The 19839-nt window shown below is 38.4% G+C and overlaps 1 protein-coding gene across 2 annotated transcripts in view; it reads right to left on the reverse strand.

The window, feature by feature from the left end:
• The window catches only part of Notch2 (notch receptor 2), a 154165-nt gene that overhangs the window by 29625 nt on the left and 104701 nt on the right, over nt 1-19839 (reverse strand). For both annotated transcript variants that reach the window (XR_013091938.1, XM_076863227.1), the window contains exons 12-17: nt 15954-16064; nt 11232-11424; nt 9781-9926; nt 7886-7999; nt 4928-5047; nt 4362-4514 (exon numbers count right to left, since the gene is read on the reverse strand). Coding sequence is in view for 1 of the 2 variants with exons in the window: in XM_076863227.1 (XP_076719342.1) it covers nt 4362-4514; nt 4928-5047; nt 7886-7999; nt 9781-9926; nt 11232-11424; nt 15954-16064 (837 nt within the window). In the remaining variant the exon portion in view is untranslated. The remainder of the gene's footprint in view (nt 1-4361; nt 4515-4927; nt 5048-7885; nt 8000-9780; nt 9927-11231; nt 11425-15953; nt 16065-19839) is intronic.

Below are 19839 nucleotides of genomic sequence, written 5' to 3' on the forward strand. Positions count from 1 at the left end.
TATGTAAAATCTCCATATATATGGGTATATCTACATATATAAACATATATATTTGTTCCAGAAATATTAAATAAATTAATCATCCCTCTGTTCTTCTCTTTCTCACTATTTTCATTTACCTCTTTATTACTATGTGTTTTAGATTTAGGTAGCATTAGGAAACATACTTTTAAAAACAATTTTAAAAATCACATAGTTTGATCTTAGAATAGTTTATGCTTACAGAAATTAAAGAACAAGTCTATTCCTGAGCAACATGATGGAGAGTTAGACCTACTTTTTCTTCTTGTAGGTGCAGGGTCTCTGGTCTAATGCCTAGGTCCTTGATCCATTTTGAGTTGAGTTTTGTGCAGGGTAAGAGATAGGGGTTCAATTTCAATCTACTATATAAGGATTTCCAGTTTTCCCAGCAGCATTTGTTAAAGAGGCTGTTTTTTCTCCAATGTATGTTTATGACATCTTTCTCTAGTATGAGATAACTATATATTTGTGTGTCTATCTCTGGGTCTTCTATTCTGTTCCAATGATCTTCAAGTCTATTTTTATGCCAATATCATGTCATTTTTATTACTATAGTTCTGTAGTAAAATTTAAAGTCTTGTATTGTGATGCCTTCTGCATTACTTTTCTTGCTAAGGATTGTTTTGGCTATTCTGGGCCTCTTGTTTTTCCAAATAAATTTCATGTTTGTTTTTTTTTAAAGTTTTAGTTGTACATAGACACAATATCTTTATTTTGTTTATTTATTTTTATGTGGTGCTGAGGATCAAACCCAGTGACTTACATGTGGGAGGCAAGTGCTCTGCCACTGAGTTACAACCTCAGCCCCTAAATCTAATGTTTTAAAAACAAATTTAAAAATCACACAGCTTGATCTTAGAATACTTGATGCTCACAGAAATTAATTAACAAGTCTGTTCCTGAGTGACATGTTGGACAGTTCTATAAAGAAGGTCGTTGGAATTTAATGGAAATTGCCTTATATCTGTAAAGCACTTTTGGTAGATTGCCATTCTGACAATATTAATTCTGCCTATCCAAGAACATGGGAGATCTTTCCATTTCTTAAGGTCTCCTTCAATTTCTTTCTTTAGTGCTCTGCAGTTTTCATTCTAGAGGTCTTTCACCTCTTTTTTTTTTAGATTGAGTTCAAAGTCCCAACTCTCCATCATGTCATTTCAGGAGCAAACTTCCTCAATAAGAATCCTAAAGCACAAGAAGTAAAATCAAGAAGCAATCAAAGGGATGGTATCAAACTAAAAAGCTTTTTCACAGCAAAAGAAGCAATCAAAAACTTGAACAGAGAGCCTACAGAATGGGAAAAAATCTTTACCACCTGCACCTCAGAGCATTCATCTCTAGGATATATAAAGAACTTAAAAATCTTATCTTAACACCAAAAATCCAAATAACCCAATCAGTAAATGGGCAAAGGAACTGAATAGGCACTCCACAGAAGAAGAAACGTGAATGGTCAAAATATATGTGGAAAAAAAAGTTCAACATCTCTAGCAATTAAGAGAAATGCAAATTAAAACCACACTGAGATTCCATCTCACTCTAGTCAGAATGGCAATTATCAAGAATATTAGTAACAATAAATGTTGGTGAAGATGTGGGGGAAAAGGTACACTCATACATTGCTGTTGGGACTGCAAATTGGTGCAACCGCTATGGAAACCAGTATGGAAATTTCTCAGAAAACTTGGAATGGAACCACTATTTGACCCAGCTATCCTTGACTCCTTGGTTTATACCCCAAAGACTTAAAATCAGCATGCTATAGTGACATTGATGTTTATAGCAGCTCAATTCACACTACCAAGCTACAGAACAAACCTAGGTGCTCTTCAACAGACGAATGGATAAATAAAATGTGGTATGTATATATATATATATATATATATCTATATATATATATATATATATATATATACACACACACAATGAAATATTTCTCAGCCATAAAGAAGAAAGAAATTATGGCATTTGTAGGTAAATGAATGCAACTTATTATGCTAAGTGAAATAAACCAATTCCCCCCAAACCAGAGGTCAAATATTCTCTCTGGTATGAGGATATTAACCCATAACAAAGGAGAGTATGGAGGGGAAGAATAGAAGTTCGCTAGATTAGACAAAGGGGAATAAAAAGAAGGGAGGATGGATGGAAATAGGAAAGACAGTAGAATGAATTGGGCATAACTTTCCTATGCTCATATATTAATACATGATTGCTGGGAGCCATCAGCCAAGTAGGTATGACAAATTCCTTGCCAGCTTACTCCCATGCTGTCTAGTGGAAGGACTTCTGAAAGGTGACCTTGCTCAAGGACCAGGGCAGGATCCGTGTTTAGGGTGTTCCCCCTTTAGAATAGGGCGGTTTAGCATAATAGGAGATTAGGGTGTTCCCCCTTTAGAATAGGGCAGTTTAGCATAATAGGAGATTAGGGTGTTCCCCCTTTAGAATAGGGCGTATCCTGCTGCTGAGTTCCTCTTGAGCGCTTAGGGTCAGACAGTATATTTTGGGAGACAGAAGCCCATGGAGAGTGGATTTGGGCAGAGTAGTGGATTTGGGAGAAGTGGATTTGGGCAGAGAACGTGGATTCCCCCAGAGCGTGTTTGTAGACGGCCGGTGTGAGTTCGGGAATAAAGAATTGGTGTTTGAATCTACAAGCTGTGTGGAGACTCGTGATTTGTGCCCAGCCAGAGACTTCGGCACATGATCAATGTAACTCCACATCATGTACAATCAGAATAATAGGATCCTAATTGAAATTGGTTGCACTCCACGTATGTATAATATGTCAGAATACACCCTACTGTTATATATATCTAAAAACAATGAAGAAAAAAGAAAGAAATTAATCAACAAAATTTGAGCTATCACCATGCCATGGCCCTCCACAATATAGATAGCATACAAACCAGAAGAAGACAATCAAGATAGAGTTACTGCACTTAAGGATCTTAAAAATATAATTGCAGGGTTGGGGTTGTAGTTCAGTGGTAGAGTGCATGCGTGAGGCACTGGGTCGATCCTCAGCACCACATAAAGATAAACAAATAAAATAAAGACATTATGTTCCATCTACAACTAACCCCCCCCAAAAAAAATTAAAAAAATATAATTGCAAAGACAAGTCATAAATTTAAAATGAAAACTCAACACTGGGTAAAATGCCCCTGCTTTGTGAGAGGAACATTTAAAATACCTCATATTTGTTTTAAATAATAACTGAGTCTAATTACAATTAGAGGAATTATAAAAATATTTTAACCTTTCTTAACCACAGTACACAATACTATAATTTCCATAGACTTCCACAAGAAACTCACCATAATTTACTGAATTGTTTCAAACTCCTTGTAAACATTGCTGGTCCCACTTCATATAAGAAAAAAAGTTAAAGTACTGTATATTTATTTGATAGTTAATGTGAGAAAGGCATCCAAATAATTTTATTCAATTCTCTAATTTCTCCATCAATTGACTCTTAGACATATTTTTTCCCACTATTTGCCACAAAATGTTAAAACTATTTGTCTACATGTCTTTCTTCCCCAGTAAGAAATGAGCTTCATAAAGGTTGTGACTAGGTCTAATTTATCTTTGGACTGCCATCTACAAGCTTGTTGTTCACAGATCTTATAAACACTAAAAGTAAAATAAAGATTATACTATGATGACTCTATACTACCATATTTAGCAACCTAGATAAATTAGACTAATTCTTTGAAACATACATTTTACCAAAGCTTAATAAAAAACAGCCTATATATATCACTACTCATCAACAAAGCAAAATAACCTATTACTATGAACAATATGGACAAGTCTCAAATACTATGCTTACTGAAACAAGTCAAAATCTCTAAACAAAAGTATGTTTATATGATTGCATGTATTTAAAATGGTAAAATATGCCAATTAATCTACAGTGACAAAGGAGATCTGTGGTTGTATGGGATAAGAAAGTAGAGGGATTAAATTACAAAGATATACATATTAAGAGGGACAAATCAGTGTTATTATCATAAATGATGGCTTTTGTTATCATATGCCAAAACTTGATAAAATATACACTTAAATTTTTGCAGTTTATTGCATGTTAATTGTCACTCAGAAATACGTATAAGGAAAACTACCATAGCATTGTCTCCATCTTGTCAATATTCAAAACATCATGGAGAAGTGCTTAAAAGAAATTTGTTGTTTTGATTCCTAACGACACTAGCACAGTGTTAAAAATACTCAATAAATGACTGGTATGGCTGACATCAGTATAAGAGGCAGTGGCCTCTGCTGAATTCATCTGCTCTGTTCCCTGAGAGATTTCCTCTCCCTTGGGGCATACTCACTGGCAAGGCAGTCATCGATGTCCTCCTCACAGTCCATACCACTGAATCCTGGAGGACACTCACACATGTAGCTGCCCTGGGTGTTATGACAGAGACCATGGTTCATGCAGGGCTTGGAGACACACTCATCAATGTCAATCGTACACCTCTGACCTAGAAAAAAAACACCAATGAACAACTAGTTTTTGGAAGCTGATTCCTGTAGTAATTGGTGGGGCCTGAGGTTAGGTGGGATGGGTAAAGCTACTCCAAGGACACCCTGGTTGATCTCAGGCTTTGGGAAGACCCAAGAAAGCATCAATATTCCTCAAAGGCTAATGCTAAAATTCTCTGAGAAAGAACATCAGGGTTTGAGAGTCTCAGTGTGGAGTCTACAGCCACTAGAGGGCCCCAAAGGACAATGGAAAGGCTTTTTGCACCATTCCAGTTACCAGCTCCAGGACAGAGTTCTTGACAAAGATGGACCAGCCTCAGAAGATCAAAGTCTTTTATGTCATCTGATGATGACCTGACCACTTTGAAGTTCAGAACACATATGCCTGGCTCCTCCATCTTCATGTTATTACCTTGCCAGCCAGGAGCACACAAGCAGGTGTAACTCTCAAAATTCGGTGCCTCTTTACAAACAGCAGCATTCTCACAAGGGTTTGGGGAACAGGGAGCCAACACAGTTTGACAATTTTTGCCTGAAAAGCAAATGACAGTTTGTGACAGAGAACTTGCCAAGTAAACGAACGTTTTCCCAAATAGTACACCCAGAATTCCTCAGAATTCAAATTTAAAGTAGTCATTAAGAGACTATGGGCTGAGTGTGGTGGTGCACCCCTTTAATCCCTGCAATTTGGGAGGCCAGGGCAAGAAGATCATTAGTTCAAGGCCAGTCTGGGCAATTTAGCAAGAACCCACCTAAAGATAAAAAATAAGGAAGGCTGGGCATATAGCTCAGTGGTGGAGTGTCTTTGGGTTCAATCATGTTGGGGAGGGGAACCCTTTGGAATCTGAGAGACTCAGTCCTTTCAGTCTTGGTCTGACATTGCTAACTTGCGAACCTGGGCAGGTTACTTCTCTTCTCTTCTCATATAAAGAGAATGAGACCAATATATAACTCAAAGAGAATTTTTGAGGATTAAATTTTTAAAAATGCACACAAAGTCTTTATTAACACTCATCCTGGTGCATAGAGAGTATTCAATTACTGTTAGGCTGCTACTACCTTTGCTATTCTCATCACAAGTGGTTCCATGGATTTGGATACCTGCATTCATCAGATGAGATAATTTTTGCATTTCCATAGTTAAGATTCAGCTACGCTGAAGCTCAGCCTCACAGACTGAACCATGGCCTCCTGCTCCTCCAACCTAGCTGAACTGTTCCAGGGAATGGGCTAACTGGAAGGGAATGGGTTAACTGGAAGGCAATGGGCACTACTGTACAAGCAGAAGACAGTGGGGCAGCTCTGATTGCCAAGCAAGTTGACTCCTTATAATGTATGAATATGACACTGGTATCTGCTTACCACTTCCTACTTTAGTATGTTAGATATAAACTCACAGCAAGAAATAATTAAATAGGAATGCTACTATGAAAAGGGGATGAGGTTTTTGCTTTTATTTTGGAGTGCCAGAGATCAGATCCAGGGCTTCACACATGCCAGGCAAGCACTCTACCACTGAGCTACATCCCCAGCTAGATGAGGTTTTGGGTTTTTTGTTTGTTTGTTTGTTTTGTTTTTTTAATTTACTCTCAAATTAAAATTTTTATTCTAAAGTTTTGTGCTCAGGAAAAAAAAAATCACCAAATGTTCACCAAAATATCTCAAACCCACTTTTAAAAAGTTGGAGAATAGTGGCTTATAAGGGTGCTTGGTTCCCTTACGCTGGGCAAACCTGACAAAGCTTATAGCCTTTAACCACACACAGCTACAAGGCTTATCTGCATGGTTGTGTTCAGTCAGACTCACCTCTCCATTGTAAATTTTTTAAACAAGGATGCTAATGAAAAATCAATATCCAGCAAATAGCCAAATATATCAGTGCATCTGAAAAGCATGATGAGAAAACAGATCTTCTGCAGATGAGCTATACACCTGTACACAGCAAGTAAGTCCCCAAAGTGGCTGAGCACAGTGACACCTGTGTATATCCACAGCTGTCCATTCTCAGGCTTTGTGGCTGTGAGATATTTGGGGTTTTTTTTGGAGGGAGGGAGTAGGGGGACGGTACCGAGGACTGAACCCCAGGGCCCTTAACCACTGAGCCACATCCTAGCCCTTTTTGTATTTTATTTTAGAGACAGGGTCTCACTAAGTTGCTTAGGGCCTCACTCAGTTGCTGAGCCTGTGTTTGAACTCACGATCCTCCTGCCTCAGCCTCCCAGACTGCTGGGATTACACATGTGTGCCGCTGCATCCAATGTGAGATGTCTTTTTGCTACCAACAAATGAGATCAACAAGCCTCTGGAATGATGTTATTTGTACTTTCTTTGTCTAGAGACAGGATCTCTTATAACTTTGAGTTTATGAGCCAGGAGGGTTAAATGCAATTTCCCTACATTACCACTTCTTCTAAGGAACAAAGGTAACAAAGAAGAGACAAGTCTTTCAGTCATGCTTGTGGCCATCCTGCTGCTCTGCACAGCTCAGTCACCATAAACTGCTGTGGCTAACTGCCCAAGACCCAGGGAATGACAGGTTTGAGCTGTGCACTGCTCAAACAGGCAAAGCCACAGTTGTGTCTGTTCCTCATGGATGAAGAAAATCGACGACAAGGAGGTGAGCAAGGCATACAAGTGCAACCACCATGCAATGGCAATGAGGACACAGGAGAAAACAGGAAGAATGTCCAAAGTGCCAAATTTACCTACCAAAACAGAACAGCTGAGGTCAACTGAAATCACACTTTTGTCTTCTCTGTGTGAAAGAGGCATTCAGGGGACAATATTTCTGAGTGAGACTGACGTTTGAATGTTAGGATTAGAATGGCAGTTAACAGGAAAACCTTCAGATTCAGAGATTTATGGGCAAATGCTCTATCTCCTACTTATTTTTGTGAGACAGGAAATTCTACATTGTAGAATTATTGAAGACAAGATTAAATAACCCAAAATATAAAAAGTGTTGGAGAACCGTGGGTGTTAACTCAGTGGCAGAGCACTTGCCTAGCATATGTGATGCCCTGGAATTCAATCTCCAGGACAAACAACAACAACAAAACAGTGTCTGTCTGACACAGTTCATCAAAACACATTATCCATTCAAAGGATGAACTAAGTCTATCAGCTACATACCAGATTCCAGTCAGATATAAAGTCCAAACACTAAAGCATTAAGAAGACCAATGTATTTCCCCATCCCAAATTTTCCAAACTCAGGTTGCAGTCAGTGAGGGCAGGAAGGACACCCAGGCAGTGATTCCTCAAGCAGCATCAGGGTCCCACAGACCTGCCTCACTGAAGCTCACAGTGCTCACTGACCTGGCTTGGTCAAACATCCCCTATGCTAACCGCAGGAACCTACAGCACCCACCTGTGTAGGGCAGCACACAGTGGCAAGTATAGCCACTAACATCATCAAAGCAGGTCCCCTGGTTCAGACAAGGATTTGAGGCACATTCATCAATATTCACCTGGCAGTTGTGGCCTGTAGGCAGAAAAGTGAAAACCACACACACAGTGACTTTCTGTCAGCCTCCTCTTTACCTCAATGACCAACCAGTTCTCTCGGTGGTAAAAATTAAACACCTCTGAAATGGCACTCATTGTTTCAGACTATTGGAACACCTGCTTATTCATTTTGGTCATATGTCCCTGGCATATAGTCAGTCAGTGAATGATCAATCGGTCAAAAGATGAAAGTAATAACAGTTTATTCTAATGGCCTGAGAGCCTATTACTCCTCCAATTACAAGTAGTTTCTTAATAATAAACCAAGATGCTAAGGGTTGAAACATTTGTTATATAAACATAGGCCTTTTATGCAAAGTTTCTGGTCAGCAAAAAAGAAAATGTTTTTGAATACATAATCAAAGCCTCTGATCTATGCCCACTCTCATTTGCAAAGTCTCTACCATCAATGGGGTACTTCTGAAGTAAAAAAATTGTTTTTCTCCTGATTCAAAGCATGACATTTAATTCCACTAAATAATGGATAAAAGCAACAAAAGATCAATAGATATAGGATAGTACCCAATATTGCCTACCTTTTGCATTTCTGGTAAAGTTTCACACAAAAAATAGAAAAACTACAGCCCAGTAAAGGAGAAATTGATTATCTATGAGTATAGAGAACTGGGCTCGGTTGTACTCTAATACTAACTGGGCATAAGAAGTTGGATTTTACATTTTGAGTTTTAGTTTACTCACTGATAAGCATGTCTCAATGAAATAAAGAAAGGTGCCTTTGTATCTACAAATTTCTTTGCAAATGTAATGCAATATATCAGAAAATGACTGAAATAGGTCTCAGAAAAATTTCAGTTACAGTTTAAGGATCATCTAAAATGTTTGGATTTTTTTGGATTTTGGATACTTGCATACAGATAATGAGACAGAACCTAAGTCTAAACCAAAAAAAAAAAAAAAAAATCAAATTTGTTTCATATACACACATAGCCTGAAGATAACTCCATACAATATTTCTAATGAACCTGTATTTTTTCTTTGACCTGTTATATGAGGTTGAGTGTGAAATTCTCCACCTATGGCAGCATGCTGGTGCTAGGAAAGTTTCAGATATTGAAGCACATTAGATTTTTGGATTAGGGATGCTTAATCTATAATCAAATAAAGCAGCTCTAAAACATGCTGATATAACATAATAGCCAATCACGGTTTTTGAGTGAAGAAATCAATGGGTAATGTAAGCATAAACATAAATGATCTACCCATATATTTATCTCTCATGAGTTTCCAAGTGAAAACTTATAATAGTGCAAATACAAGTGTGAACTCAAAAAAAAGGCTTATACAATTTCACTGCTATGCATTTTTTCCAAAAGGCAATAAAAAACTAAGTAAAAATACCTTGATGTGTGAAAGAGTTTATGAGAAGGTTCCAAACACAGCTGAGTCTGTGATGTTGCTACCCTAACTATAGAAAGCAAAATATTATTATTTCTATAGAGCTATTTGAATTACCATAGAATGGAACCTAGACCAATGACCCTACAATTAGGCACTTGTCCATAGCTGTGTGAGTCTTAACTGAGCATCTTAAATATGAACAGCTTGCCTCTCTGTCAGGCTTAAGGCAGAAATTTTATCAATACAAGTAATTTTTCCTCCCCCAAATGTCTCACAAATACTAAATCCTCCATGTTTGCCATATGAATGAATGAATGAGAAAACAGAAATGGAAAGAACTGAGCCAAGTAGTATGCAATTAGACAACAACAGACATAAAAGATGTACTTTTGTTTTCACCTTTAAAGCCCTTCTTGCAAGTGCACTTGTATCCATTCACCAGATTGTCACAAGTTCCTCCATTTTGGCATGGGTTAGAAAGACATTCATTTTTATCCACTTCACAGTTGGTGCCAATCCATCCTGCATCACAAAGGCACTTATATCTAAAAGAAGACCCCACAAAAATGTACAGTAGAGTCAGAGAATAAAATAAAGGAGTTGGTGATGAAATGAGGGGGCAGGAGTTCTTTGGGAAGGCAATCTCATATTCTTCTATGACTCTATTGGGCCCATCTGGTATGTTCAGTAAAGAGACCTATGTGGTGCTTCCCTAGTTCACCAAGAAGCTAGTGAAATTAATTAATTATAGTGAATTTCATATATAAACAATGGCTGGTCATATATATATTGGGCCACTCTGCAGGAAACACTAAAATGAATAATTTATAAAACTAATTTTATTACACATAAATCTAAGGTAAAACAAACCTTAAGATCCCTAGTTTGTGTTGCAAAACAGACACCTGGAAATAAGACAGTAGCAAAGACTTTAAGACACAATGAATAACTCCCTGGATGTCTTACATCTGAGTCTTGTTTTACTCTGCCTCAGAAAGCACCCAGGGTGTTGATCAAGAAAGAGCATAAAATAAAGGCATCTGAAATATACAGTATCGTACTTGAATGTCAGTATCACTTAGAGAATGCTATCAGGAAATGACAGCTATGTTTCACAGGAGATTTGTGGGAAAAGGGTAGATGAAAGGGGGTGTTTTTAAGGATGTCATACTCTGAGACATGAATACCAAGTTAACTCATTTTGAAAAAAACTTTATTTCCTAAAACACTCTCATTCTTTCACCTATTGTAAGTGTGGAAAATGGCAATGTCTAAAACCGTGTCTTATGGCAAGCACAATAAAAGTGAAGACCTTCTCAGAGAACCTAAGGTTACTCTGTGGTTCTAAAAATTACCATTACATTACACAACTCTGAGGGACATGCCAACTGCAAATGTTTTATCAGAATCATGTCTAAAGTTGGCTGAACCAGTTCCACTCCAGAGTACACACAAGTACTATGATGAACAAAGGTAGGCTGTGTTTAAAAAGTCGTTAAAAAATGATGCTAGAAAACTCCTCAGAACTCAATCTTGTAATAAGTTCTAAAACACAATTACCAAAGACTCATGAAATAGGCCTGGACTCCTCCCATGAGGTCCTTACACCACTTATGTAAAGGAGACAATCCTCCTTACTTTCTTCCCAGGTCCTCCACCATGGAAGGTGGGGTTAGCTTCCATAGACAAAGTGATAAATTAGAAAAGTTTGTGGCAGACTATTAAAACCTTCAGCCAAATTGCAGGACAAGTATCCAAATGACTTCTGCAGGCTATCACCAACGCCAAAAGCCAAATGGCTTGACATAGGTCAACAGACAGGAACCTGCCAACATAAGGCAGCTACTCACCCACTGAGGCCCCCAGTACAGTTGCCATGGATGCAGGGACTGCTCAGGCACTCATTCACCTGAGAGTAGCAGCTGGGGTGATGAGGCCCCTCGGGGCACATGCAGCGGAAACCATTCACATCATTGATACACGTTGCACCCTTGCGACAAGGATTGGAGGCACACTCATCAATGTCGATGTTACATCTCTGCCCTGCAGAGAAGGGGATGCTGTTACTCAAATCCCAGATATTCAGGAGCAGATCCAGAACTGATATACACACAGGGTGACACTCTTCATCTGCATAGGCTATGAGGTGCCTTGGGACACCAAATGTCAAGGTTTAAGGAATAGTTACTGGGAGGTGGAGTTGACCTAGTTGTTCTGTGCGTGTATGCATATGTAACAGCACATCCCACTATCATGTATGATTATAATGCACCAATAAAAAAACATTTAAGTAATGAGACACTCAAGAGCACTTAATACCATTCAAGGAAGTTGCAGGGGGCATTGGCAGTTGTTAATGAAGAAAAGTTAACACAAGAAAAGTGCTATACCATGTTGTCATGTATTTCTTTCCATTTTCACTTTAGAAATGGAGAAACCTCACAAGGTTTGAAGAGGACCTCAGAAGTCAGCAAAGATGGCTGCTCCTGATGCTGCTGCTGTAAGCACACTCCCAGAAGCCTCTGGAATGTGCTTTCCACTGGCTTACCACTAATTCACTTTTCAGTTAGTCAACCTCTTCCATGTCTATGGAACAGGTGAACTAGAATGCTATGTCAATGGACTATTAACTATGGTGAACTAGAATGCTTAGTCAATAGACTATTAGTTTAATGATGAAATTGATTAAAAAGAAAGGCATTTTGTTTTGATTCTTAAAAGTATCATTTACTCCATTTTCTGCCTCAGAAAGTAGAGTTTCTAAACATAATTTTATGGCTCCCTAAAAACTAAGAAAACACCATTCTCTCTCAGTCTAAATAATGGTTCTCAAACTTTAATGTGCAAAATAGCCACTTAAAGTTCTTGCTCAAAATGAGATCCTTAGGCCCTACTGCATAGATTGTGATGGGTGGGGCCCAATAGCCACATTTTAAAACATGCAGGTGGTTCAAACATTAGGTTGAAAAATTCTGCACTAAACAATTATACTTTTCATTCTTTAACAATGTTGATAGATGTTGGGAGTACGTGAAACTGAAGTGAGTGTGTTCTTCTTCCAAGCCATACCCATGATTGAACTTTGAAAAGAAGTCTGCAATAGCCTAGTTTTTCACTATCATATTTGGGTGAATAATTTGACAATGGGCCAGTTATACAAGTGTTTTTATTTGTTAAATTTACAATAATTGAGATTTGACTATATATTCTAAAATGATGTGAAATTTTTAAATTGCCCATAATTCTGTAAATAAATGGAATCAAGCAACTGTCATGAAGGAACATATGAATTACCAAGAATACAATTTTCTTACTCAGATAAAAAATACACATTTTTTTAAATGTAAGAAAGAGCAACCCTGCATTTAGAACAGGAAATTCCAAATGAAATAGACACACACCCTTTAAAGTATGGGTATTAACATTTTTTCACTCTCTGTTGCTCTCTAAACCATTATTGGTGGTTCTTGTGGTGAAGACCCATAATCTGGAAGTGGATGCTATTTTTCTCTAAGTGTTTTATTAATAACTCGTTTTAAAATGCTATTTCCTTGGCCTTGACCACTGATTCTTTTAGATGTTTGCCAATGGCACCAAAATATGAACCACAGCTCTTCAATTGCTAGGCTATCTATGGCTTGCAATCCAGTAGAGTATGAAAGGAAACAGCTTTTCCACTTGTGGTCCTTTTTGGGAAGCATCTCCACAGATGCTCTCAAGTTTTCTTCATTCATTTTTGTATGTTTGCTTTGGTTGTGTTTTTTTGTTTTGTTTTGTTTTTTTTTTGGCTTTGTTTTATTTTGTTGAGAGATGGTGTCTCACTATGCAATCCAGGCTAGTGTTCAAATCTTGGGCTCAAGAAATCCTTCCACCTCAGCCTCTTTGAGTCTCTCCTCTCCTCTGCCCTCCCGTTTCTTTCCCTCTCTTTTTTCTTTGCAGTGTTGGTCATCAAACTTGGGGCCTTGTACATGCTGGGCAAATATTCTACCACTGAACTACATCCCCAGCCCTTCATTTGCTTTAAAATTCTTCCCAGAACAATTTTTCAAGCAATCTTTTTATGAGAGTTTTAAGTGGCTCCACCAGAAAGGTCATGCCTTCGTGGAATGTCCACAGGGCACCAAAAATGCTCAGTGCGAATCATGTCTGTTGTGGGGCTCAGCAATTTTTTTAAAATATATTTTTTTAGGGGCTGAGGTTGTGGCTCAGTGGTAGAGGGCTTGCCTAGCACATGTGAGGTGCTGGGTTTGATCCTCGGCACCACATAAAAACAAATAAATAAAACAAAGATATATATCTTTTTTACAGTTGTAGTTGGACACAATATCTTTGCTTTATTTATTTGTTTTTATGTAGTGCCAAGGATCAAACCCAGTGCCTCACATGTGTTAGTCAAGCCCTCTACCACTGAGCCACAACTCTAGCCCCCGGCTCAGCAATTATTGAAATGAGAAGTTACCCTGTATTTCCTACTTGCTAGGTACTTGATGAATTCTCAGTGAACTGGTGTTTAGTCCAGGCATTAGGGTCTGGGTTGAATAACAGAAGTGCTTTATTTTGAGTACAATTCACTCAACTCATTCATCCAGCAACATTTATTGAGTATTCTTCTGTGCTAGATATTGCTAGAAGGATAATAAAGGGAAGTTCCTGCCTTCTGAGAATTCACAGCCATCTCTGCGACTCACTAGCTAAGGATATGGGCATATCAAGCTCTGTCTTTCAGCTGCCTTATTTATTAGATGAGTATGGCAGAACTTCCTTTCTAGACTATTGGAGAATTCAAGATAACGAATGTGGTGCTATGTAAAACTGAAAAGTAGTTCACAGGATTATCACATGATTCCTTTCTTTCTCCCAATTATTCAAAAAGTTTCAAGAAATCCTTTTTGAATAGAACAGAGAACTTAGTCTTACAGAAAGAAAAAAAAACAAAACCAACCCTTAAGTCTTTTAAAGCTGTTATTAAAATAACAGGGGGAATGTATTAAATTAAAACAGGGAAAAGAATAAAACACTTTTCATTTACCACTCGTGAGTATACACCACAGTCATCTTAGATATTTTCAGCTACTGATTTAAAAAAAAAAAAATGTCAGACACAGAAAACAGTTCCAAGAACAGGGTACCGCCCAGTAATCAAAACATTCCATTTCTTGGTTATGCAGTTTCATACTTCACCTTAAGTTTATTTAGAATATTTTTAGCCCTATGCGCCCTCCCTCCTTGACCTTGCTGGGTTTCTGAATGTTAAAAAGAGAAAGAAAATGATGCACTGACATTTGAGAAAACTAAATAAGTCTTATATAAATCCACAAATTAACCAGGGCTCTGGGATCAGATGTCTGGGGTAGAATCCTAGTACACCGATAATATCACTTCACCTCTCTAAGCTCTGGATTTCTCATCAATACCAGAGGAACAAAACAGCTGTGACAATTGTGACTTGGCACTTAATTTGATGCATAGCTCAAAATATGTGCTAGCTATTTTCTTCATATTACCTATTTAACAACAGTGCACCTATTATCCTAATAGCAGGAATTTCCATGCATTCTGTTGGCTGCCACCTAATACTGGAGTGACAGTTTTCAGGATGCACAAGTCCATCAGGCCACCACACTACTGCATGGTCTTGGCTTGAAAGCTTTCATCATACTTGGCTTCTCGTTGATTTACAATGAGCAGGAATCACTGGAGCCACAAACATTCCTGTCTAGCAACAAGAGTCATACAAACTGGAAAAGTGCTTGTGAACTAGAGAATACATGGCAATGGCAGACATTCTTCATTTGGCTCTTGCTGCCTCTGCCAAAAGCTCATAAGGAGTCTCTCACCTGGAGTGCAAATGACCACATGGTCATTATTAAAGGGTGTTACATTAGGGCCTACTTGTCTGTGGCACTGACAGGAAAGAATAGAATACATTGTGAATCCCTCTCATGGTGCCTGTAGCAGCTTAGATGTCAGTGAGGGGCTGGTTTCCTCAGTAGCCTCAGGAACTTTTTACAGGAAGGTAAAAGGAAAGGTAATATTAACAAGGAAAGAGGAGAGAGAAGCATGGATGTGCCCGTGTGCACAGGTTTGCATGTGCTAGTGTTCTAGCTATTTGTACTTCAGTAGGAATGACTTGCTAAGCTATTTTAGCCATTTACTTTCTTCCTCCTGCACAGAAAGATCTTGCTCATGCAGGCAAATTAAGGTGGTCCCCTCAAGTTACAATTTTATTAAATAGTCTCCCCCAAAGAGGAAGGACATGAGACAAAAAGTGCTGTTTTGCAAGTTTACCTTGCATATGGATTTACAGAAGGTACCAACTACTGCTTGCAAGAAAATAAAGTTGGCTTTGGAGGTAACTTAACTCAAGCATAATGATGATAAAACCTAATAAATTAAATATGGCATGTTTCAGTTTAAGGAAGATTTATGAGCAGAAAACTGGATCAGAGAAGTACAGAAGCAGATTTCAAACCTTCCAGAGACACCAAGAAAGAAGAGACATTTGAAAAGTGATTTTCCCTCAAGTGTCCCATTTTCCCAAAGTGATGGGGCTGAAGTGCATGAAGCATTACCTGTGAATCCTGGCAAGCACACACAACTGTAACGATTGATGCCATCCATACAAGCACCATGGACACAAGGGTTGCTAGCACAGTCATCAAAATTGATTTCACAATTAATCCCTAAAAGGAGAATCAAAGAGAAATCATTCCACATTATCACAGACATAACCCAGCTTTTGTTTGTGATGCTGTGGAGTAAGAAGTTTAAATGTAATCCAGGCAGCCCTGGACAGAACACAGCAACACTTCTCAAAGTACAGTCCACAGACTCTTTTCCGGAGAACCTTGAAGTCAGAAGGATTTTATTACTCACACAAAGCTGTTACTTGCTTTTTTTGTGTGTGTGTGTTGACATTCACACTGATGTTTGCAAAGGTAATGGGGATAAAACTGTTGGCATGTGGCGGGAATCAGGCAGTGGAACTAAATTGTGCTAGTAGTTACTGTATCTTCACATCCATGCTGCCCACAGTTAAATAAACACAAGAGACAGTTCACCTAAGAATGGCTTTGGCAAAGAGGTTAAAACTATAAACATCGTAACTTCATTAAATCTTGAACCTCAAATGTACCTCCCCTGTTATGTGTGATGAAAGGGGAAGCACAGAAGAATTTCTGTGCATACAGGTGTGAACATCATATCAGAAGAAGCAGTCACGCAACTGTTTAAGTTGTGAGTTGAAATAGCTGCCTTCTGTATGAAACCCAACGCACTTGAAAGAACAACTGACAGATAAGCCAAAGTTCATCAGACTTGAGTGTTTAGCAAATATTAAGTGAAAGAAAGAAACCTGTCATTTTGAGGGAAACAACTGATAGTACTTAATGCTGAAACTAAATTTGGGCTTTACAATCAAAATTAGAATTTAGAACTTGGATCCATCACCTTAAGCTTGACACTGACGATCAGTGCTAAAAGCTAAAGCTCAGGATGATCTTTAAACAAATATGGAATTGCCTTTAGTGTTGCACTGTCTTATTCTGTTCTGTTCCACAGATGAACAGAAGGGTCTAGCTGTGCTGACACAGGCTTGGTTGTAAATGTGGATAACGAAAGAGTAAGACTATATCAATCATTAGTGTTACCATGGTATTGTACTGGTAAAGTAATTTAACACTCATGATTTCTCACTATTTATTTAAAAAGGATTTAATGATGTTTCCTAAGTTATCATGGAAGAATATGTGGGTAGTAAAAACAGTCTAACAATAAAAACACAATAAGAATATAAATAAACAATTTCTAGAACAAAATGTCATGATTGATTCATTCACAAATTTTATTTTTTTATTAGTAATTACTATGGTATTAAAAATTTATTGGGCCATTGTGTGCAAAGCAGCTGGCCTTGCAGTTTTGTGATTTTTTTGCTAATTCTCTCAGCCAAGCTTTAAACCCAGCTGTGTTACACCATTTAAAAATGGCACTGCTACTTGCCCAGCTTCAGTGAGGCCTTGTCTTCTTGTTCACAGCTCTGTGTTCTTTCCAGCAAGCCACGCTGTCTTTCTGTGTTAAAGAGGCTCTCATGCAGCACTAGCCATAAATGAGAAAAGGATTACCATACTCCCATGTACAAGTTACACACGTAGGAGATGTGTAACCCTTGTCTAGCCCTTGACTGACAACCCGTCTTTGTCCTCAATCCATGAAGGCAGCCCCATGAAGCCTTTAAATCCAATGTAGCTCTAGCTCCAGGGCCATAATTTACTTGAGGAGGAACTGACATCTGTATCAGGTCGGGCCAATGAGCTCCTATGTAGAAATGTGACCTATGTGACCACTGAGCTACAAAATGCCTTGCTTTGTACTATTTTCCCGACAGCCCAATAATTCCATTCTTGCTTAGAATCTACATAAGAGACTTCTGTAAGTCTTCACTAAAATTGTCTATTTTGTTGTTTGTTCATGGTTCTTTAAGCTAGCTCAAGTTGAGTTTTGTTTCCTGAAATACATAGAAACTAATTACTCAAAACAGTTTTATCATCATAATAGCATAGATAAGAGAACGCACTGATGCTCTGAGTAGTCTCTCTCCCTTTAAGGACCCAGCAGGTGATTACTGCAACTGTAGTTAGCAAAGCAAGTTGTAACACATCACTTCCATCCAGACCCCATCCAAGTGCTAAACCACCAACACAGAACATTCAATAAATGGATTGGGATTCTAACTCTAGGAAGAGTCTATTCATAATGCTTCAATTAATGGATGTTCCAAGCAGGCCCCTGGCACATGTCAGTTCTTTCTCCACCCACTACAGACCAACATTTCTTTCTTTTTTTTAATTGCTTTTATTTTTTAAATACATGACAGCGGAATGCATCACAATTCTTATTACACAAATAGAGCACAATTTTTCATATCTCTGATTGCATATGAAGTATGTTCACACCAATTCATGTCTTCATACATGTACTTTGGAAAATGATGTCCATCACATGCCACCATCATTGCTAATTCCCTGACCCCTCCCTTCACCTCCCACCCCTCTGCTCTATCTAGAGTTCGTTTATCCCTCCCATGCTCCCTCTTCCTACCCCACTATGAGCCAGTCACCTTATATCAGAGAAAACATCCGCCTTTTTTTTTTTTTTTTTTTGGATTGGCTAACTTCACTTAGCATTATCTCCTCCAACTGCATCCATTTACCTGCAAATGCCATGATTTTATTCTCTTTTATTGCTGAGTAATATTTCATTGTGTATATATGCCACATTTTTTTAATCCGTTCCTCTACTGAAGGGCATCCAGGTTGATTCCACAGTTTAGCTATCGTAAATTGTGTTGCTATAAACATTGATGTGGCTGTGTCCCTGTAGTATGCTGTTTTTAAGTCCTTTGGGTATAGACAGAGGAGAGGGATAGCTGGGTCAAAGCCCTAATCTTCATCATGTGGGATTAGGCCCCAACTTCCTTAATAAGACTCCTACAGCACAAGAATTAAAACCAAGAATCAATAAATGGGATGGACTCAAACTAAAAAGTTTCTTCTCAGCAAAAGAAACAATCTGTGAGGTGAACAGAAAGCCTACATCTTGGGAGCAAATTTTTGCTCCTCACACATCAGATAGTGCACTAATTTATAGGGTATATAAAGAACTCAAAATGATAAACACCAAAAAAACAAATAATCCAAACAATATAAGGGCCAAGGACTTGAACAGACACTTCTCAGAAGAGGATATACAATCAATCAACAAATATATGAAAAAATGTTCATAATCTCTAGCAAGTAGAGAAATGCAAATCAAAACGACTCTAAGATACCAGTCAGAATGGCAGTTATTATGAAGAAAAACAAAAACAAGTGTTGTAGAGGATGTGGGGGAAAAGGCACACTCATATATTGCTGAGGGGACTGCAAATTAGTGAAGCCAATATGGAAAACAGTATGGAGACCAACATTTCTTTACTTTGCTGGCAGTTCTTTGCATGAATTTATTTGATAGCTGCAGGAATGGATTTGGCAGGGTTCTGAGACCTTCCTCGCTTCCCTCTCCATGCCGCCTGCTACAGAACATTCATATTTACCCCTTGCCTCTTAGTGACAGCTACTTATACCATGCCCTCCCTAGAAAACACACCTGATGCCTTCTGGCATAATGATGTAATCCCACAGGAAACAAAGCGCTCATCAACCCACCTCTCATCCAGGTTCCCAGCATGGCTTTTATAACCAGAATAACAGCAAGGCCCACAGTAGCATCTCCATTCTAAAGGCCATGAAAGTACTGGTAAACCTCTCAAATTTCTTTTCATACAGCAATTCCCATGTTGGAAACCAGCCCTGGAGCAAAGCGCTTTTGGAAGGTTTTACAAAGATCTACAAGCCCTTTAAGGGACTTATCTAAACGTGGGGAGGGGCAGGCCTTCTCAGCTCTGAAGGAATGGGATGT

The sequence above is a fragment of the Callospermophilus lateralis genome, chromosome 7 (genome assembly GCF_048772815.1).
Source record: "Callospermophilus lateralis isolate mCalLat2 chromosome 7, mCalLat2.hap1, whole genome shotgun sequence".
NCBI lineage: Eukaryota > Metazoa > Chordata > Mammalia > Rodentia > Sciuridae > Callospermophilus > Callospermophilus lateralis.